Genomic DNA, 24,038 nt, shown 5'->3' with positions numbered 1-24,038 from the left:
GATGACGAGTCCTTGAAAATGAGTACATAGGCTGTGGAAACAGTTCAGTGATGGGGTGAGTGAAGATGAGTGAGGTTATCCCTGCTGGTACAGGAGCACGATGGTTGGTGGGTAATAATTGTTCCAGTGGTCTGAGTCCTGAGGCTCTGGTATCTTCTTTCTGATGACAGCAGCACGAAGAAAGCATGACTTGGGTGGTGGGGGTTCCTGATGATGGATGCTGCTTTCATTTGACAATGCACCATGTAGATGTGCTCAATTGTAGGGAGGACCTTGTCCATGATGGACTGAGCCATATCCATTATTTTTTGTAGGCTTTTCTGTTCAAGGGCTTTGCCCATGTCAGCTAGACCAATTTCCCCACATTTGGCTCATATCTCTCTAAGTCAGGGGTTCCCAGCCTGGGGTCCATGGACCCCTTGCTTAATGGTATTGGTGCATGACATAAAAAAGGTAGGGATCTCCTGATCTAAACCTTTGCTATTCATGTATCTGTCCAAGTGATTTTTTAAATGTTGTCTTTATCGCCTCTAGTTACTGGCGTGGTTAGAGCATTGGCTGATTGGTAGGAGGCAGCGAGTGGGATTAAAAGGATTATTTTCTGGTTGGCTGCCACCGACTAGTGGTGTTCCGCAGGGGTCGGTGTTGGGATCTCTTCTTTTTATGCTGTATATAAATGACTCTGATGATGGAATAGATGACTTTGTTGCCAAGTTTGCAGATGATATAAAGACTGGTGGAGAGACAGGTAGTGTTGAGGAAATGGGTGGGTTTCAGAAGGACTTAGACAGTGTAGGAGAATGGGCAAGAAAGTGGCAAATGAAATAAAATGTTGGAAAATGCATGGGCATGCATTTTGGATGGAGAAATAAATGTGCAGACTATTTTCTAAACAGGGAGAAAATCCAAAATTCTAGGATGCAAGGGGTCTTGGGAGTCCTTGTGCAGAACATCCTAAAAGTTAACTTGCAGGTTGAATCGGTGGTGAGGAAGGCAAATGCATTGTTAGCATTCATTTCAAGAGGTCTAGCATACAAGAGCAGAGATGTGATACTGAGGCTTTAAGATACTGGTGAGGCCTCATCTTGAGTATTGTGAACAGTTTTGGGCTCCTCATCTAAGAAAAGATGTGCTGGCATTGTAGAGGGTCCAGAGGACATTCACAAGGGTGATTCCAGGAATGAATCAATTATCATGTGAGGGACATTTGAAGGCTGTGGGTCTGTACTCGCTGGAGTTCAGAAGGATGAGGAGGAATCTCACTGAAACCTTTTGATTGTTGAAAAGCCAAGACAGAGTAGATATGAAAAGATTGTTTCCCATGGTGGAGGAGTATAGGATAAGGATAAGAGGGCACAGCCGCAGGATAGAGAGACATCCGTTTAAAGCTGAGATGCAAAGAAATTTCTTTAGAAACATGGAAAATAGGTGCAGGAGTAGGCCATTTGGCCCTTCGAGCCTGCACCGCCATTCAGTTTGATCATGGCTGATCATCCAACTCAGAACCCTGTACCTGCCTTCTCTCCATACCCCCTAATCCCTTTAGCCACAAGGGCCATATCTAACTCCCTCTTAGATATAGCCAATGAACTGGCCTCAACTGTTTCCTGTGGCAGAGAATTCCACAGATTCACCACTCTCTGTGTGAAGAAGTTTCTCCTCATCTCGGTTCTAAAAGGCTTCCCCTTTATCCTTAAACTGTGACCCCTCGTTCTGGACTTCCCCGACATTGGGAACAACCTTCCTGCATCTAGCCTATCCAATCCCTTTAGAATTTTATACGTTTCAATAAGATCCCCCTCAATCTTCTAAATTCCAGCGAGTATAAGCCCAGTCGATCCAGTCTTTCTTCATATGAAAGTACTGCCATCCCAGGAATCAATCTGGTGAACCTTCTTTGTGCTCCCTCTATAGCAAGAATGTCTTTCCTCAGATTAGGGGACCAAAACTGCACACAGTACTCTAGGTGTGGTCTCACCAAGACTTTGTACAACTGCAGTAGAACCTCCCTGCTCCTGTACTTGAATCCTCTTGCTATGAATGCCAACATACCAATCGCCTTTTTCACCGCCTGCTGTACCTGCATGCCCACCTTCAATGACTGGTGTACAATGACACCCAGGTCTCCTTGCACCTCCCATTTTCCTAATCGGCCACCATTCAGATAATAATCTATTTTTCTGTTCTCGCCACCAAAGTGGATACCCTCACATTAGGCAGAGGGTGGTGAATTTGTGGAATTTGTTGCCACATTCAGCTGTGGAGGTCAGGTCATTGGGTGTATTTAAGGCAGAGCTTGATAGGTTCTTGACTGGATTTGACATCAAAGGTTATGGGAAGAAGGCCGGGGAGTGGGCTGTGGAGGGGAGAAAAGGATCAGCCATAATTGAATGGTGAAGCAGGCTCAATGGGCCAAATGGCCTAACTCTGATCCTATGTCTTATGGTCTTCTGGCAGCTTGTTACATGTATGTATCACCTTCTGCCTGAGGAATTTGCTTCTCAGACCTTTTAAATCTTACTCCTCCTACTTTAAACCATTATTATCGTTTTAGAAAGTGTCCCCACATCATGTACTTTGTTGTAAGATTTCCATACATTTTTAAAAAGATGAAAAATCCTGTAAAAGCTTGTAAGGCAACAGTTGATGCATTACCAGTGAGGGTACTGTAGAAAACAACAGGACTTTGATTATCAGTGAATAATTGCTGCCACAACATGTGTAAACCATCCTATCAACAGGATGGTGAAGTAATAATTATTCATTAGTCATTTTTTTAGCTGAACACTAACAAAGAGAGCTTTGAAGAGTCTTCAATTGCAGATACAAATATAATATTCACAAGCTTGTCAAATTTCATAATGTTTGAGGTCAATTTCCCTATTAGTACTCAATGGACTGATCATTCCAGTTCCCTAAATACTGCTCAACCAAAAACTTATCTTCATCATATCCCTGGTGTAATTGTTTCTGCATCTTAACAACACTTACTTAAAATATCAATTTGCTAGTTCAGAATGTTATTGCTACTTACAGTAGCTCATTTTTATATATCACTTTAATTCTGGATTTCTCTCCTGCCATTCAAATTCCAAGTAGCATGATTTGGTTGGATCCTGTTGGCCCAGGGCCAGGTGGTCTGTCTGTTATTGTCACATGCTTTTATTTAACTGGGCCAGATGCAGAAGGCCAATCACCTTGGACCTCTGCACCCTGAGGCATAGTAGCAATGATTTAGATAGCATTAGTTTCAGTGGCACTCCCTGAAATGTTCTTGACAGCTTTTGATGCAAATGAGAACTATAAAAATGGAAGTAAATAGCTGTTTATATAATGACTATTAAGCACAGCAAACAGCGGACAACAATTCCACAACGCCCTATACATGCAGCAACTGTGGCAGAGCCTATCGTTCCAGTATCGGCCTCAATAGCCACAGTCGACGCTGCTCGACAAACCATTGACTACCAGAGGTGCAGTACCCATGGTCGACCACGACCGACGGAGGCCACAAAATTAAGCAAACAGTATAAAAAGTTAATAAAATCATATACTGAAGCAAAATTAAATTTAATATCACTGCTTTGCACCAGCAGTACATTGCAATAGATAATAACATGCTAGAACTTACAAGTGTGTGTGTGTGTGTGTGTGTGTGTGTGTGTGTGTGTGTGTGTGTATAGTACAAAAAGAAAGAGAAAAAAAGTGAGGTAGTGTTCATGGTTCACTGTCCATTCAGAAATCTGACGGTAGAGGGGAAGAAGCTGTTCCTAAAATGTTGAATGTGTGTCTTCAGGCTCCTGTACTTCCACCTTGATGTTGTGATGAGAAAAAGTCATCTTCTGGGGAAGCTGCATGATGGAGCTGGAGGGGTTTACAGCTTCCTGCAGCTTCTTCTGATCTTGTGAAGTGGTCCCTCCATACCAGGTGGTGATACAGCCAGTTAGAAAGCTCTTCCTGGTACAACTGTAGACAACGGCAAAAGTCTTTGGCGACATGCCAAGACTCCTCAGACTCCTAATGAAATATAGCCACTGTTGTGAATCTTTGTAATTGCATCAATATGATAGATCCTCAGAGATGTTGACACTCAGAGACTTGAAACTGCTCACCGTTTACACTTCTAATCCCTTGATAAAGACTGGTATCTGTTCCCTCAACTTCCCTTTCCTCAGTCCACAGTCAATTCCTTGGCCTTATTGAGGTTAACAGATTGAGGAGGCTTCAAAACGGTGGCATCCACCGTTAAGGACCCCCTCTGCCATCAGATTTCTGAATGGACAATGAATGCATGAACATTACTTCATTATTTTTCTTTCTCTTTTTGCACTACTGATTTAATTTATTTTGGGAGGCTTTTTTTTAGAATATGTTAACCTCCCAGGTTCTATCTAGCTCCATAATATTACCTTAAATACCAATTCTTCTAGCAGTAAAAATCTCACTGCATAGTGAGTTTCATTTATATTAATAAAAATGAATGTTGAGCTTATTATATACAAGCAACTATCTATAATACAACTTGAAGATGTTTATTCAGAGAAAAAATAATAGATTCATAGATCAAAACAACACAGATACAGGCCCACTGACCCAACAAATCCATGCTAACCACAGTGCCCACCCAGCTGATCCCAGTTTCCAGAGTTTGGCCTATGTCCCTCTAAATCAGGGGTCTGTAGATCTCAGGTTGGGAACCCCTACTCTAAACCCTGTCCTTCCATGTGTTTATCCAAGTCCTTCTTAAATGGTACTATTGTTCCTGCCTCAACCACTTCCTCTAGCAGCTCTTTCCATATAACCACCCTCTGTGCAAAAATGTTGCCTCTCAGGCTCCTTTTAAACCTTCCCACACTGATCCTAAATCTATGCTCACTACCCTTGGGAAAAGGCTGTTACCATCCACTCTATGTATGACTTGCATAATTAAAAAAATTCTATAAGGTCACCCCTCATTCTCTTATGTTCCAAGGAAATAAGACCTGGCTTGGACAACCTCTTCCTATACCACAATCTCTCTCGTCTTGGCAAAATCCTTGTAAATCTTGTCTGCAATCTTTCCAGTTAACCACATCTTTCATATAACAGGGTTACCAAAGCTGTTGATAGTACTTCAACTATGGTCTCATCATTGACTTATACAACTACAACATAACGCCAAAATGCTGCTTTCATGACATAAAATTCTTTGAGCAATTTTGTGGGCCCCTTCTTGCAGTGTAGTTTGAAATTAATTATTTTTTATACTTTAACCAACTTCTATAGTCAATGACCTGACTGATGAAGGTCGGTGTACTACATGCCTTTTTCACCACCCTGTCTGCCTCTGACACTGGATAGTGAAAAAAGGCATTTTATGGTATAAGACATGAGGAGAAAGGAGAAAAATACAAAAATAATATTCAAAAGTACAATTGATGTCAGATTTACACAAAGATGGTTACAATAAAAATATGAATTAATTCTAAACTATGCAGCAAGTAGAGGCCCACAAAATTGCTCAAAGAATTTTATGTCACTAAAGCAGAATTTTGGTCATACAAATGCTGCGCATGAAAGGAGCATAAAGAATGCAAATTCTAGTCATAAAGTTCATTGAGGCTCTTGAGTTCCCTACGCAAAACTACATTGAGAGGAAGGATATTCCTTTTAGCCGTCATCTTCCATAAAGATACATTGCAAATGAATTTGTTACAATATAATACAGCAGGTTCGATATTTCCAAGCAACTTTAAAAGGGGCACATTACTATGAAAGTGACTTCTTGCTGCAAGGAGGAGTTGCTGGTGGGTGAGCTGCTGCAAAAATAGCCACGGGTTAATGGAATGTGAATGAGTGGTGTGGGGGTGGGGTGGGGTGGAGAGTTATTTCTCTCAGATGAAGAGAGACCTGCGCAGATAGTGATGGCTCCCACAGAAATTGCTCAGCAGGTTTCTGAAAGATACAAGTGCGGTCTATGTGTATCAAAACGTCAGGAGGTCTGCAATAAAGGTAAATGCTCTTACCTGCTTTATCCACATCTACGCAATGGAAAAGCAATGCTAAGACAGACATATGACTCCCAGGGCTAAAGCTTGAAGGTTAGATAAAGCTGGGCTGATCTTTCTCAGCCAACATGGTGGGTCAAATGACCTATTGTAAATTTTCCATGATCCTAAGGTACCCAGAAATGTGGACAAACTACACTGTTCCAGATTAACCTGATTTTAAACTGTACAACAGTTATACTTGGAGTCATACAACCACATTTCTTAGCCAGACCATGAAAACAGTTTCGCTCATCCATCCTCACTTTTTCAAATACTGATATGTACTGTTCCTAGAATATTACCAATTAGTTATGACATTCACACTCTAAATTACAAACTATTTTTAGCAATATCCAAATCATTCACCATAAACGTTATCAGTGATGTTTAATAACCACATCCACAGCATCCGCTGACAGTATGCAATCTATATTTGTACTGAAGAATGACAACTAAAGCAAGGTTTAATCAGTATAAAACTAACTGAAGGTCTGGATGAATGTCAGAATTTAGATATACAGCACATTGTGTAATTTATTGCATTGCAGGATTTCTTCTGTAAGATCTTTCACTGCCAGGTACTTATTAATCCTTTAAAATTATAGAAAATTTGCATGAGCATGTGATCTCGGCATACAATGCAAAATCTGCCTCATGATTTTGAAGTGCATAGAATAAAAGAAGTTATTCACAACCGTGTAGAAGTCTATAAAATTTACATATTAATATATATATTGACGTTTTCAGTTAAGTTCCTTAAAATGGAAAATTTATGAACGAATTAAAATAAAATTTTTGTCATCAAAGCCAACTTAGTTCCATCAAAACTTTCTGTATTGCAATTGAAGTGGAGGTGTTAAAACCAAGCACCGTGTAGTCTTTAATCCAAGAAGCAATTCTTAGTGAACAGGCTATTAAATTTTACTAGCAAGAGAAAATCTGCAGATGCTGGAAATCCAAGCAACACACATGAAAATGCTGGAGGAACTCAGCAAGTCAGGCCGCATCTATGGAAAAGAGCACAGTCGGTGTTTCGGGCTGAGATCCTTCATGAGCACTGGAGAGAGAAACGAGGAGTAGGTTTAAAAGGTGGGGGGAGGGGAGAGAGAAACACAAGGTGATTGGTGAGACTGGGAAGGGGAGGAGTGAAGTAAGGAGCTGGGAATTTGATTGGTGAAAGAAAGAGATACAGGGCTGGAGAAGGGAGAATCTAATAGGAGAAGGCAGAAGGACATGGAAGAAAGAAAAGGGAGGAGCACCAGAGGGAGGCGATGGGCTGGGAAGGAGATAAAGTGAGAGGGGAAAAGGGGATGGGGAATAGTGAAGGGGGAACATTACCAGAAGTTTGAGAAATCAATGTTCATGCCATCAAGTTGAAGGCTACCCAGACGGAATATAAGGTGTTGTTCCTGCAACCTGAGTGTGGCCTCATCACGGCAGTAGAGGAGGCCATTGGTTGATGCATTGGAATGGGAATGGGAAGAGGAACTAAAATGAGTGGCTATTGGGAGATCCTGCTTCTTCTGGCAGACTCCTTTAGTCAGCACAGGAGGTTATTCAATCCATCAGGTCTATGTAGGAGGTCAGCAGAGCAACTCCATTGGTCTGATTTCCATTTCCTGTGTGTCCTTGTAATTTACTTCTCACATTCTCATGAAATGTCCTTTAGTTCTTTTAGTAGTGTTCAACGCTACTGATTCATACACACCTAACCTAACAGCGCATGTCAGGAACGTGGAGGGAAACCGTAGCACAAGGAAGAAACACAAATAATCAATGGACAAGTACAAATGTGATACAGACATCACCTATGATCAGAATCGAACCCAAGGCCCCAGAGATAGAGGACAGCTGCACTAACATGTGCAGTGTGTCTACTGACCAGTGATGTGTATGTGGTGTAATTGTTGTATGTCCAGACATGTCAGAAAGAATTAAAGAAAAAGAGAAGCCATTTGGCCCTTGTGCTTGCTGTATGCTGCCATTCAATGGGATCATGGCTGAAACCTTTACTTCGGTAGGACATTCCTGAATTGCCTACATACCAGGGTTTCCCACCTTTTCTATGCCATGGAGCAATACCATTAAGCAAGACATCAGTGGATGTCAGGTTGGGAATTCATTCTTTATATATCATTGATTCCTTGGGCAATAACAAGAACTGGAAATAATTTTAGTTGAAGATCCAGCACTTAGAAGAAAAGGTTGACTGAACTTTCCCATTTTATGCCATTTTGTCTGCAACTCTAATCTAGTAGGGGGCACTCTGTATTATGTAGACTCTTGACAAAGAATTATTTATTCAGGACCCCTGCTTTAGGAAGGTAAACAAAACAGCTTCACAAATGGCAAGCTTCAGAAAGAACCAGTTGGACTGAAAATGATTTAATTACTTTCAGTTACTGAAATGTACATTTGAAAAATGGCTTGAAAAATAAAATGAAATAAGTTCTGTTCCTGATTTGCCAATCTTGAAGTGCTACAGGCTGTGGTGAACTGATTCTCTCAAATGTACACCTATGTCATTAGCTGCTTTTCAGTACAGTTCTTTAAGCTGACAGCAGTAGCTATTCAACAAATGACCAAAATTATATTTGATAAACCTGTCTCTTATCCAGACAAAACTATTTTATATGAGGGTGGAGCACTTTGCATAAGTAGCATGTTGCTGAATATCTCTAGTGATATTATTTTCCAGAGTCTTACAAATAGTTACTTTATTGGTTCATTTACACCTTTGTGTGATGCACCATGGTCTGGTCTTTTGGATGTAAAACTGTTTACAATGACATTATTACTACTGTTTGGGTTCAGTGGTTAAGATAAATAGACTTCAAATTAATTTCATATAATTGTGTTAATTATTCATTTAAATGTAGGTATTTTAACTAACGATGTAATGCTTGAGAAGGAAAGATGTGCAGTGAAGCTCCTCTTAGTCTGAGTGAGAATGAAATTCGAAAATCAACACTAAATAAGATACAAAGTGGAACAGAAAGGGGATTTGGAGTAAGTTCATGGCTGATCCTTTACTTCAGCACTACTTTCAAACATTGAACCCAGATTCCTTGATGTGTGTGTGTGAAGTTACCGCCAGGTACCCTGTTTTTCTCCCATTTTCTAAAGGCGTGATGAATGGCGGGTTAATTGGCCACTATAAGTTCCTTAGAGTGTGTAAGTTAGTGATAGAACAAGGGTGAGTTGATGAGAAAGTGGGGAGAATAAAATGAAATGAGCTTTTGAATAGTGTAAATGGGTGTGTAGGAGACATGTATCTGGTCTCTCTCAGTGTTTTATTCTGTGCTACGTGCTTATTATGGTAACTAGTTACATGAGTAGGAGGCATGATAAAAGCAAAGGGAATGAGTTACGTATTCATGCTTTGTTCATTGCAGTTTGGGGCTGGGTACAGATGAACATTGTGTCTTTTGCTGATTGCTCAATTACGCTCAAATTACACTTGGGTATGCTTAAGTTTCATTGTTTCAAGATCTTTTTTCTCTCATTGCTAACAAAGGGTCAATCACCTATTTCTGACTTTGAAACAGTCATTATTGGACCTGTGGGCACGTCATGCAAGTATAACAAATCCGTGGGGTCACCAGCAGTGCAATTGCTTCGGTTAGAATTGATTGCTACAGGGGTCATCCTGAACTCACTAGCTCAGAGCCAAAGTCCATGCTGTGCGATATCAAAACTCTCTATCGTACAGTACCGCTACTCCAGGCTCTACAGCTTCTCCAGTTTTCCATTTCTGATGCTCCACAATTGGCTGTATGTTCTGAAATATCTATACACTAGCCTCTGCTCTGCTCTTCCCTGAAATATATGGTTTGGTGTTGGATTTTACTCAAATCCTGTTAAGTACCTCTGCCTGTTTTACAATGTTAAAACGTCTATATAAACACAAGCTGTTGCTCTTTACTCACTCAAGCCAATGGAAGACAGATTCGATTTATTACATCCATTTCAGACTTTGCAGTACCCAGGTTATCAGTCATCCGAGGTGTATTTTAAACCATGACAGCATATATCCAGTAAATATTTATACCCTTGGTAATTCTCCACAGCAGTGGTTTTCAACACTTTTCTGCTGTGACTGACTTGTGATTTTCATTTACCTCTGTGGCCCCCATGCTCCATAGTCTCCATGAGCTACTGAAGTTTTCTTGCTCCACTATACTAATTATTCTGATATACAGTCAATATTTATCTTGAAACAGGTTATGTCTTATATATTATATATAATGGGAGAGATGTACATGAAAATATAATATTCTTCCAACCCAGTGGGTCACCTCACCGATCTCACTGATTGAAGTGTCATGGGTGACTTAAACATCAAGACTAGAGCATCGAGACAGCAGATTAATACCAGGTACTGTTGGAGGTAGGCCCCCCAACTCGAGTAATCCCTCTCTCTCTCTTTTGATGGAGAGTGAGAGCTTGTTAGTCCTCGAGATGGGGGTTGGGGTGGGGGGGGGGGGGCGAGCTTGGAGAAGCGGTGTGTAAGATTGTAACATCAGAACAGCAAGATGCTGGTCTCCACTCTCATTGTTGCTGCAGCAACTTCTCTCTCCCTCGATGGAGAGAGCCTGTCTGAGTTACCAAAGTGCTAGTTTCTGAACTGTAGCTTTGACGGACTCTGGATCGGGGTCTCTTTGGGGAGATTTCTGCTCTTGTATGGTGGGGGGGGGGGGGAGGGATCGGTGCTTCTGCTAGCACGAGTGGGGAGAGTACTAAGAGATAGGATCTACAAGTATTTAGATAGACAGGGACTTATTAGGGAGAGTCAACACGGCTTTGTGCGTGGTAGGTAATGTTTAATGTTTAAGGTAATGGTAGGTAATGTTTTTTGAGGAGGTTACAAGGAAAGTGGATGAAGGGAAGGCAGTGGATGTTGTCTACATGGACTTCAGTAAGGCCTTTGACAAGGTCCCACATGGAAGGTTAGTTAGGCAGATTTAGTTGCTAGGTATACATGGTGAGGTAGTAAATTGGATTAGACATTGGCTCAATGGAAGAAGCCAGAGAGTGGTAGTGGAGGATTGCTTCTCTGAGTGGAGGCCTGTGACTAGTGGTGTGCCACAGGGAACAGTGCTGGGTCCGTCCACTGTTATTTGTTATCTATATCAATGATCTGGATGATAATGTGGTAAATTGGATCAGCAAATTTGCTGATGATACAAAGATTGGAGGTGTAGTGGACAGTGAGGAAGGTTTTCAAAACTTGCAGAGGGATTTAGACCAGCTGGAAAAATGGGCTGAAAAATGGCAGATTGAGTTTAATACAGACAAGTGTGAGGTGTTGTAGTTTGGAAGGAAAAACCAAGGTAAAACATACAAGGTAAATGATAAATAGTACTCCTTCCAAAAATTTACCTGCTACCAATGTCGAACTTACTGGCCTTTAATTTCCCAGATTAGGTACCAACATTTTAAATATATACGCCAGGGCCCCTGCAATTTCAACACTAGTCTCCTTCAAGGTCCGAGGGAATACCCTGTCAGGTCCTGGGGATTTATCTACTCTAATTTGCCTCAAGATAGCAAGCACCTTCAATCTGTATACGTTCCATAACTTCACTATTTGTTTGCCTTATTTCCATTGACTTCATTCCAGTTTCCTTAGTAAATACAGATGCAAAAATCCCATTTAAGATCTGCTCCACTTCTTTTGGTTCCATACATAGCCGACCACTCTGATCTTCAAGAGAACCAATTTTATCCCCTGCTATCCTTTTGCTCTTCATACACCTGTAGAAGCTCCTTGGATTATCCTTCACCTTGACTGCCAAAGCTACCTTATGTCTTCTTTTAGCCCTCCTGATTTCTTTCTTAAGTATTTTTTTGCACTTTTTATACTCCTCAAGTACCTTATTTGCTCCCTGTTTCCTATACATGTCATACATCTCTCTTTTCTTCTTTATCAGTGTTCCAATATCCCTAGAGAATCAAGGTTCTGTATTCTTGACGAAGGGTCTTGGCCCGAAACGTCGACAGCGCTTCTCCCTATAGATGCTGCCTGGCCTGCTGTGTTCTACCAGCATTTTGTGTGTGTTGTTGTTTGAATTTCCAGCATCTGCAGATTTCCTCGTGTTTGTTCTGTATTCTTATTCACTTTGGCTTTAATCCTGACCAGAACATACAAACTCTGCACTCTCAAAATTTCTCCTTTGAAGGCTTCCCACTTACCAATGACATCCTTGCCAGAGAACAACCTATCCCAATCCATGCTTTTCAGATCCTTTCTCATTTCTTCAAATTTAGCCTTCTTCCAGTTTAGAACCTCAACCCGAGGACTGGATCTATCTTTATCCACAATCAAGTTGAAACTAATGGTGTTATAATCACTGGAACCAAAGTGTTCCCCTACACACACTTCCATCACCTGTCATAACTTGTTTCCTAATAGGAGATCTAATATTGCATATTTACTCATTGTTGTAATATTTTAGTAAAACAGTAAACTTATCATGGCCCATTCAGAAACTTCTGTTTCCCCCCAGCTTCCTGTTTTTTACAAGTGGCCCCTATGAAATCTGGCGTGGACACCTGTAGGGACATATAGCTCACCTCACACTGCTCTACATTCCCAGTGGCAGCATGAGAGGGTTGCTATTTATCAGGAGTTTCTCAGCCATCTGAGGGATACTAAGAGTTAGAGATTACTATTAGCAAACAAAATGGACTTCATTAATAAATATTAAGCAAGAGAAAATGTAATTCTAAATGAAAATACTGCAAAATAGCTAATTTAGGATGAGCAAAGTGATTTGAAAATATAATGAAATTTCTGAACTAACATCAGTGCTGTCATTTGTGAATAAGCAGCATTCCCTATAGCGTCCAACAGCAGAGCACAATTTTGCTGAGAATATCTGACATCTGTGAGGAAATCAGCACTCAGCTTCGGTTGCCGGATCTTTTGGAATACTGACAGAGAAGAAACTCTGCTTCTCTCTCCAATGAGATTTTGAGATGCCCCAGTCTGAAATCGTTATGCTCTTCTCGCCAATGGGTTTACCAGTCGCACTGCGAAATGAGCGACATTCTGTTTCACTCTTTCACTCCTATCAATGCATACTCCGCTTTTCATGGCACCGTTCCATACAACTACAGGCAATTAACACTTCATCATGCCTTCCCTTCCCACTGTCAAGGGCCCCATTACAAGATCCAGGTGAAGTTCCAGCCCTATATTGAATTCATTCCTCACAATGTAGCCCCCTGTACAATAGGAAAACAGATCATGACCGGGCGCCTGTCCTGCATTCAGTCTGTAGGTGTGACCATGAAAGTCCAGTCACTTCATCTCCTCACCCTTCTCCCATTCTGATGTTTTTGCCCTTGTCTCCAAGGCCATTCCAACAAAGTTCAGCAAAAAATGGAAATTAAAATTAACAACTTCAGATGCTAGAATTCTGAAAGAAAAACAGAAAATGACCCGAGACACAAAATCTTTTTCTCTTTCCACAGAAACTATGAGAGGTGATTGATAAGTTTGTGACCTAAGGTAGAAGGAGTCAGTGTTAGAAAACCCAGCACATTGATTTTTCAACATAGTCCTACATTTACAGACAGTCCAGCGGTCGTGGAGTATATGGATCTTGGACCTCCAGAAAGTGTCCACAGCAGGGGTGATTGATAAGTTTGTGGCCCAAGGTAGAAGGGGATGAGTTATTAACTTCAAACTTTCTGCATAATCACTCAAAGAGCTGAACTGCATGTGCATGTAACAAGAGCTGTATAACTCATTTCCTTCTACCTTAGGCCACAAACTTATCAATCACCCCTGCTGTGGAAAAATAAATGTGCTAAGTTTTCTAAAATTGACTCCTTCCACCTTAGGCCAGAACTTATCAATCACCCCTCGTAATAACTATTCCATAGATGTTGTCGGTCCTGCTAATTGTTTATGGCATTTTTGTTGTAGTTTTTAAGTCTCTGTCACCTGCCTATCTTTTGCTTTTGAAATTTGAATTTCCCCCTCCACTGTTTTTAATCAGGCTTAGTTGCAATAATCTGTTAAGAATCGTTGTCTTACAGGTAAGACCACAGCATTTATGCCAGTGGCCATTTCATAGAGATGACATAAGTAAAGAAGAATTCAGCAGGAAAGGCAGCATCTTTGAAAAGAGAAATGGTTAATGTTTCATACTGAAAAAAATTTTCAAATTCTCAGAATCTGCAGTTTAAAAGAAATCATAACACTGAACTAAGTGCCAGAAGGTGACCCCACAAAGAATGCATGAAATTGGAATATCAACATAAAATTTACACTTCTTATTGTTCACTGCTGGGCTCAAAAAGCAATTATTTTAATGCTAAAGTTTTATCAAAGATTTTCCCCAACATATGGACCAGCAATCCCAATTTTATAAATCTTTGTGGGTTTTTACAAGGCCCTTTCCATGAGGTAAATGTCATATAATATTCCTTATGGTGATGTCAATGGTAATTTAAATGCTAAGGGGAATAATATAATTGAAGATTATACATTACCTCTTTTGTGTGGGTATGAAACGACACTGACATATCAAGCAGAAGTTTCCTGTGCTCCACCCTTCGAACAAAATCCTGAATCCGGACCTCCAAGTGTCGTGCAGCTTTGTAGATCTCTTCAGGATCACATTCTCCGGTCTGAGCCAGCTGCTCAGCTGCCTCCAACAATTTATCAGCATTAGTGTATGTGTTCTAGTTGAAAATGAGAAGAAAATTAAAACAACTTCGGGATTTTGGAAATTGTGGCTGTTTACTATCCCTGCAATAACCCCAGCAGTAAACTATTGAACCCTAAACAAATTTTGTTCACCATTCTCCTCCAAAAAAAACCAAAGAAGTATCTGAAAAAATGGCAAAAACAGAATAAACTGTCAACAACAGATTTCATATGATTGTAACAGTCCCCTGAAGCACCAGAATATCATCGACACTAATAAGAAAGTGCAAGTTTCTCTACGAAATCCTTGGAATCTCCATTTATGTTAGTTAATTCTCTTCAGCATTTTCCTTGCATTCTGTCTTTAACACAAAAATATTTGCCTAATCAGGTACACAGAGTTCTGGATCCACCAGATAATGTTACTTCATTTGATATTGTTTCCAATTTTTGATGAAAATAAATATATCAGTAAAATATATAAGCACAGCACTAGCATAAATTATTTTCCAAAATCTAGTTTAACTCAGTCCTTCTTTCTTTGTTTTTAAATACTTTACTCAGCATTTTTAAAAAGTTAACGTTTCTTTTCATTTTTTCAGAATTTGCCACAGTGGTGTATTAAATAAATTACAAACATTTGTATAATAATGAAATGTATGAAATTCACCTTAATATGTAAGACATATACAGTAAGAACCATGTGCTTTGTTTAAAAATTCGTTGTGCGTTGGGAACAGTCCATGAGGGTCCTCATGTTCCAGACCCTACATTTAATATTGAGAAACAGAAGCTGACGGTGTGTGACTTCCTCAACATGAGGAAGTTGTTCCATACCAGCGGAAACATGGTAGACTTCTAAGATGAGTGCGTTGGGTTCAAGTACTTCATGTAGAAAAGCTTTAACGTACAATTCCTATCGACAATGTTGTGCAGAGTCTTTGCTCAACTCCAAAGAAACATAATCATCACCATCAATTACCTTTTTGAATTGCCTTCATGAATTGGCCCTGGTGGAAAAAACTGAAGGAACAGAAGTTGCTGTTGGAGTCCAAAGAATCTTACCCATCCTAGGGTAACAGACACTGTAATGTTAAGGTTAAAATGGCAAAAAAAAAGTTTCTCAATCTTGAAGCTACAGGGTACAGGCTCAGGGAGTATATATGCACAGACACTATGAGGGATTACTTTAGAGAGATATGGAGGCTGCGTCAATCGCTTTACAGTTACTCTTAAATCCACACAAATTAAAGTAAAAATTAATGCAGAACAGGAAGACTTAGCATGCAAAACACACAGGTGATGAAAGCTGTGGCATTATTGTGGTCTAAGAAGGAAAATGGCAGTTCAAATATAAACCATCTTGACAGACGTCTAGAAATGTATAATTAAGTACGTGAATTGTTCAAATTTCTATATGGAGACGTTGAAAATGCATTTCACAGCCTTGTTGAGTTAGAAGACAGTACTGAGAATGCCGTAAAATAAACAAAAGATAAGGGAATCAGCTCTGGCAAGTATTGAGCATTCATAGTTCCATAGAAATCAAAGTTATTTGCAGTAGTTCAGAAGTAAGAAGAATACTTTAAAGAAGAAACAGTGAGTGATCATATTGTCCTCCCAAAAGACTTTTCAAGTGAGAATCACAGAGGTGTACAGTACAGAATGGGGCCCTTCAGCCTAACTTGTCCGCCCCAAAAATGATGCTTATATATAACCATATAACCATATAACAATTACAGCAGGGAAACAGGCCATCTTGGCCCTTCTAGACAGTGCCAAACGCTTACTCTCACCCAGTCCCACTGGCCCGCACTCAGTCCATAACCCTCCATTCCTTTCCTGTCCATATACCTATCCAATTTTACTTCAAATGACAATACTGAACCTGCCTCTACCACTTCTACTGGAAGCTCATTCCACACAGCTACCACTCTCTGAGTAAAGAAATTCCCCCTCGTGTTACCTTTAAACTTTTGCCCCCTAACTCTCAAATCATGTCCTCTTGTTTGAATCTCCCCTACTCTGAATGGAAAAAGCCTATCCACATCAACTCTATCTATCCCCCTCATAATTTTAAATACCTCTATCAAGTTCCCCCTCAACCTTCTACGCTCCAAAGAATAAAGACCTAACTTGTTCAATCTTTCTCTGTAACTTAGGTGCTGAAACCTAGGTAACATTCTAGTAAATCTTCTCTGTACTCTCTCTATTTTGTTGACATCTTTCCTATAATTCGGTGACCAGAACTGTACACAATAGTCCAAATTCAGCCTTACCAATGCCTTGTACAATTTTAACATTACATCCCAACTCCTATACTCAATGCTCTGATTTATAAAGGCCAGCATACCAAATGCTTTCTTCACCACCCTATCCACATGGGATTCCACCTTCAGGGAACTATGCACCATTATTCCTAGATCACTCTGCTCTACTGCATTTTTTAATGTCCTACCATTTACCATGTATGTCCTATTTGGATTATTCCTACCAAAATGTAGCACCTCACACTTATCAGCATTAAACTCCATCTGCCATCGTTCAACCCGCTCTTCTAACTGGCCTAAATCTCTCTGCAAGCTTTGAAAACCTACTTCATTATCCACAACGCCACCTACCTTATCTATGTTAATCCCATTTGCCCTTATCACCCTACTCAAATGCTTTAAATTCCATACCATTATCTACTTCAACTACTTCCTCTGGCAATTCATTTCACATGGTTACCACCTTCTGCATGAAAAACCTGCCCTTCGGATCTCTGTTAAATTTCTTCCCTCTCATCTTAAACCTGTGCTCTCTGGTTCTAGACTCCCCCTACATTGGGAAAAGACTATATGCCTCATCTGTGCTCCTCATGATTTTAAATCTTTGTAAAGTCACTTCTTAGCCTCCTGAGTATAATCAGGAAATCATGTTTCTGCCAGCCAATGTTAAACTGCAGTCAAAGCTCAACTCCCAAATCTTCATCACGTGATCAGTGGGAATTTGTAGCCACTCCCAGTCCTGAACTCAAGTTATTGGTGGTACAGTTTGACACAACTGAGGGTTTTTCCACTGTGGAAAAACTGATTGACATCAATCTGGTTCATCTCCTCCACTTAGTAAGACAATCAGGAGAAGTTTGTGTAAAATATGTTGGCTAGGGTCTTGAAGTACCAGTAGTGTGAAGGACAATACCAACACAGAAATCAATGGATGCAACTTTATGGAAAAGCAAGGCTATTTCCACTATTCCTTGAAGAGCCAATTGAAAAACGGCCTTCAGAAACTGGAAAGAAATGGGAATTCTGATCACAGTACTAATTATGATTGGGTACCTCCAATAGTACTAAAAGCAGATAAACAGTAGATTGTGAGGTGACCACAAATTAATTTTAAGTCAGACATTCAGCAGTGAAGAAAGTTATTGACCATCCTCTCAGGACTTATAAACACATCTGTCAGGATCCTGGTTTCTTACATAGCTTGACCAGATGTATGCTTATGTACAGCTGGATATAGATAGGAACAGTTAAAACAACTGGAACCCCTGCACTAAATTGCCTTGTAGAATCAAATGGTCATTTAAGAATTTCCACATCACAATAAACAACATCTTGAGGGTACAGATTCTCTTCTTAATGTAGCGCAGGTAGTGCAAAAGATAATGTAGATATTTTGGGGTAAGTACTGAAGTGACTCCACCACCACAAAGTGAATCAGGACCGATTGAAGTTCATTTCCATATCATCAGATGTTGCATTTCTTGGTCTAAAGATAGATTTTAATGGGTTGAAACCTGTTAAAGATAATATTGATGGTATTCTAAAAGCCAAATGTTGAGAGAATTTCACAGAATTTTGCTCCTAAATAGGAATTTTTCAATAGTATTTCATGCTCTTGCTTTATTCAATGTTGATACTAACATCAATGCACCAGATTTGTTAACGAGAATGAGAATTGACCTATGTATTATGAGTCAACATAAGCACAGTTTGATGCAGTTTGAGAGAAGCTCTACCTGTTCAGGATGAACCGAGAACAAGCTTCAAAGTACCATACGTTTCTGGTTATAGTATTCTTATCAACTATACTGTGGATGATGGCCACAAACAGCCCATTGCGAAACACATATAACATGAGAAGGAAGTGTCAGCAGTTATCTCTGGTGTGAAAATAATTCTATCAGTTCCGGCTGGGTAGGCCTCTTGTTCTTGGTCCCAATTACAAAATGTTATTGAGAATTCTACATTCTGCAGCTGAAATTCTGCAATGGCAAATTCCAATATGCCAAGGTGGACACGTTTGAATATATGGTATAATTCATCAAAGTAAATGTGTTGTTGATCTTCTCTTCAGGTTACTATGTAAATTTAATTAATGGCTACTTTGAGTTATAAGTCATTAACTTGAAATGTTAATCATAAAGGCACACATGCTATTTGCTTTCCTAATTGCTGTTTCTGTATTTTAGCTTTTTTTAATTTTATATATTAGTTATATTTAGCTGTTTTTGAATTCCCTTATTGGAAATTCCAAGTGTTTCTACATATTAGAATTTCGCCTTTAAAAAATACTGTTTCTATTCATCCCACCTAGTTGAATGATCTCATATTTCCCCACATTATACTGAATTTATCACCTTTCTAAGTATTTACCCCAATCTATATTCTTTTCGTTCTGTCACCTTCTCAAAACTTAATATCCATCCACACTGAATCCGCAGAAGATGAAAGCGTAGTCAGAGAAAGTTTCATTTTGAGCTCCTGATGAGATTGTTAACATTCTTTCTGAACAGCACCTGGGATCTGAAGACAACGGTGCTCATAATGGCCTTTGTCACTACACTTTTCTTATCAATTGTAAGACTTTTTCTGCACAAAATTGGAAATACTTAGTCTGGGAACACAAATACATGGTTAGGATAGAAAATGTTATTTTCACTGCATGAGCTTAAAAGCATCACAGGTCTTATGAGTTGAAAGGTATGTTGTGGAGGCAACTGAGCCATCAGTGACTGTCAGTCTGAGCAGCGGAGACTGATCTATTTGCAGGAAGCAATGTGAGGTTGGCAGTTTATCTGGGAAATTCAGTGCTGCAGATTGAGCAGCAATAGCTTGAGAGTGGTGGGAGGCTGGGATAGGTTAAGGAAGAATAGATTTTAAGAAGAATGAAGATGTGTGAATAGGATGGATATTGACACTTTTCCAACCTTACCCCAATAAGCCTGTCTGCTGATGAGGCCACTATTATCAGCCACACTGCTCTGGCATTGCCTACTGCTGAGAGAACGATGTTCAATTCAGAACGTGGCAACTCAGGTTTGAAGAGTGCACAAATGCTTTGGGGGGAGTTTGGAAGTGAATTTAGAGTAAATGTGAAGCTAAGGGACTCAAAAAGTGGGTTGTGGAGATACCCAATATAGGGGAGTAGTGAGGACCTAAATAAGGAGGATGCAAAAGAATGTTGGAAGAGCGCAAGACAGCTGGAAAAGAACACGTGATAGAAGGGGTCACCAAAAGGGAGTAGATTCAGGGATGGGAAGAATTGGAAGATGAAAGGGATCATGGGAGTGTGGATAGAAGGAAAACTTACTCAAAGGCAACTTCCTTTGCAATAAAATGCAATAAAAAATTATTTAAAAAAAAAAAAAAAAAAGGCAACTTCCTATCCTTGATAATAAGTTCTGGGCTGCCACATGCCATTACAAGTATTGATGACTATTGGAATGACCACCATCTCTGTTATCGCCATTAGCTTGGACCCAAAATAATGGAGCAAGAGTAATGTTGTCACAAGAAAATTAGTATTAAAGCTCGCATCAACTCCATAAAGTCAGCTGTCATGAGACAAAACCAGACAGACAATTTGACAATTCACCTCAGAGAACCCATAGTATCTGAACAGTCTTAATGCCTACCATGATTAGCAACTATGCAGAAACGCTTGGCTTCCCTCCTAGAAAACCCCAGTGCAGGTTTTATGAGAATGACCAGGTGCTGGCCTGATGAAATAAACATTTATGGAACACTACAAGTCAAGGACAGTGGATCAATAGGCAAAACAAATGTCCAACTGATGGAGGAAGTGAAGTCTGTCATTTTCAGAACTAATTCTTTCTGGATTAATATAGTAACAATGGACATAATGAAGTCCCTGCTGATAATCTGCAAATCAGAGATCATTAACCAATAAGAAGTTACATGTGGGATGCCCTTTGATTAGGTACAAGAATCATAATTGGCTTATATGAGAAGTATAAATTGGTGTCTGTGAACAGGAGTCATCTGAGCCCAGTGTCTCACTTGAACTGGCTATAATAGTTCTTCTTAGCAAAAAGCAAAGATTTTGTGATGTGCTTCCAAGTACCTCAAAACCTCATCCTTAATAACAGACTGCAACATCTTCCCACCACTGAAATCAGGGAAACTGGCTTGTAATTTCCTTTCTTCTGCCTCCCTCCCTTTTTAAAGAGTTTGGGGATATTTGCAGTTTTTCAGTCTTCTGGGACCATTCCAGAAACTAGTGATTCTTGAAAGATCATTGCTAATGTCTCCATAATCTCTTCAGCTACCTCTTTCAGAACCCGGGGTGTAGTCCAACTGGTCTAAGTGACTTATCTAATTTCAGACTTTTCAGCTTCCCAAGTACCTTCTCCTTAATAATAGCAACTACACTCACTTCTGTCCACTGGCACTTTTGTATTTCCAGCATTCTGTTTGTATCTTCCACGGTGAAGAGTAATGGAAAATACTTATCAAGTTTGTCACCATTTCTTTATCCCCCATTACTAACCCTCCAGTGTCATTTTACAGCAGTCCAATATCTACAGCATTCTCATCTCTTTTACTCTTTATATATTTCACAAAACTTTTTGTATCCTCTTTTATTTATTGGCTAGCTTACCATATTTCATCGATTCTCTCATTTATGGCTTTTTAGTTGCATTCTGTTGGTTTTTAAAAGCTTCCCAATCCTCCACCTTCCCATGAATTTTTGCTATATATATGTCCTCTCTTGTTGCTTTTATGCTGTCCTTGACTTCTATTGTCTATTCTATTCTCTCTTTAGAATACTTCTTCATCTATCCTGTACCTTTCAAAATTGCTCCCAGAAAATCTAGCCAATGCTCCTTTTTTTTCCTGTCAGCCCTACTGGTGTCCCTTTCCAATCAATTTTGGCCAGCTACTCTCTCATGCCTCCTTAATTTCCCTTACCCCACTGTAATACTGATAAATCTGACTTCAGCTTCTCCCTTTCAAACTGCAAGGTGAATTCTATCATATTATAATCACCACCTCCCAAGGGTCCCTTTGCCTTCAGCCCCCTAATCAAATCTAGGTCATTACATAACACCCAATCCAGAATTACCGTTTCTCCAGTGGGCTCAACCACAAGCTGCTCTAAAAAGCCATCTCGTAGGCATTCAACAAATACCCTCTCTTGAAATCCAGTGCCAACCTGATTTTTCCAATCTTCCTGCATATTCAAATCCCCCATGACTGTCAAAACCGCCCTTCTTTTGTGCCTTTTCTATCTCCCATTGCAATTTGTAGCCCACATCCTGGCTACTGTTTGAAGACGCATATATAATACTCATCAGACTCTTTTTAAGGATTTCCAGCATCTGCAGATTTTCTCATGCTTGGGATCTTTTTAAGCCTTGCAGTTTCTGAACTCCACCTATAAGCATTCTACATCTTCTGAGCTCATGTCACCTCTTTCTAAGGTGATTGTTATACTTTGGTAGATCAAATGCAAGGAGACAGTACTGTACACTGTTAATAGCAAGACCCATTAACCCATTCATTAATTAGGATGAACAGAGGGATCTTGGGGCTGAAGTTTGTGGCTCCCTGAAACACAGGTTAGTAGGTTGGTAAAGAAGGCTTATGGCATTGATGTCCTTTACTAATCAAGGAACTGAGTATATGACTAAGTACAGTTCCATCACCATATACAAGTTTGCTGATAACACTACTGTTGTGGGCCTTATCACAGGTGGTAATGAACCAGCATACAGGAGTGAGATTGAAAATTTGGCAGAGTGGTGTAATAGCAACAACCTCTCATTCAATGTCAATAAGACAAAGGATCTGATTGTAGACTTCAGGAGTAGGAAACCAGAAGTCCATGAGCTAGTACTTATCGGAGCATCAGAGGTGGAGAGGGTCAGTAACCTTAAATTCCTGGGTGTCATCACAGAGGACCTGTCCTGGACCCATCATATAAATATAATTGCAAAGAAAACACGACAGCAGCTCTTCTTCCTCAGGAATCTGCGGAGATTCGGCATGTCATCAAAAAACTTGGTAAATGTCTATAGATGTGTAGTGCAAAGTATACTGACTGGCAGCTTTACGGCCTGGTATAGCAACACCAATGCCTTTGAGTGGAAAGTCTTACAAATGGTAGTGGATTCAGCCCAGTCCATCACAGGTAAAATCCTCCCAACCACTGAGTACATCTACTTGAAACATTGTTATAGAAAAACATCATCCATCATCAGAGATCCTCACCACCCAGGTCACAATCTTTTCTCACTGCTGCCATCAAGAAGAAGGTACAAGTGTCTCAGGACTCGCACCACCAGGTTCAAATACAGTTGCTACCCCTCAACCATCAAGTTCTTGACAAAAGGGATACCTACACTCATTTAAGAACTCTTTTATCTTATTATTTCATGCTTATTATTTATTGCTATTTATTTATTTATGTATGTATGTATGTTTACATTTGCACATTGATCCTGTTTACAATGACTATTCTGTAGATTTTTTAAGTATGCCCACAGGAAAAAGGATCTCAGGATTGTATGTGCTCTGGTAATAAATTTTATTTTGAACTTTGAGTTCAGGAATTGGGAAGTTATGTTGCAGCTTTACAAAACTCTAGTTAGGTCACATCTGGAATATTGCATTCAGTTCTGCTCACTCCATTACAGGAAATATCTGGAGGTTTTGAAAAAGTTGCAGAATAGGTTTATCAGGATTATAGGGCATGTGCTATAAAGAAAGCTTGGACATATCTGTGTTTTCAGAATCAGAATCTGATTTATTAGACTGGGGGGTGGTGAGATTTGATAGGGGTGTATAACATTATGAGAGACATAGATTACGATTATGAGAGACATGTTTATGAGAGAGATAGAGTAGATAGCCAGTAACATTTCACCAAGGTTGAAATTTCTAGTACCAGAGGGCAAGCATTTGAAGTTCATTTCATGAATACATTTGCAGGACAATAGAGGTGTTCAAGAGGCTCTTAGATAGGCATATAAATGAGCAGGAAATGAAAAGATATGAGCATTGTGCAGGCTGAAGGGATTTGTTTTGCTTGGGGTTTGATTATCAACTTCATTA

General features: G+C 39.8%; 1 protein-coding gene across 1 annotated transcript in view; it reads right to left on the bottom strand.

Moving 5' to 3' along the window:
- Positions 1–24,038, bottom strand: part of kalrna (kalirin RhoGEF kinase a) — a 705,069-nt gene that overhangs the window by 328,358 nt on the left and 352,673 nt on the right. Inside the window, exon 11 of the mRNA XM_059966562.1 lies at positions 14,535–14,726. Coding sequence (XP_059822545.1) covers positions 14,535–14,726 — 192 coding nt within the window. The remainder of the gene's footprint in view (positions 1–14,534; positions 14,727–24,038) is intronic.

This window comes from Hypanus sabinus, chromosome 4, assembly GCF_030144855.1.
Source record: "Hypanus sabinus isolate sHypSab1 chromosome 4, sHypSab1.hap1, whole genome shotgun sequence".
Classification (NCBI taxonomy): domain Eukaryota; kingdom Metazoa; phylum Chordata; class Chondrichthyes; order Myliobatiformes; family Dasyatidae; genus Hypanus; species Hypanus sabinus.
Note: the sequence above shows the minus strand (reverse complement) of the source record. Positions and strands in the feature narration are given on the sequence as shown.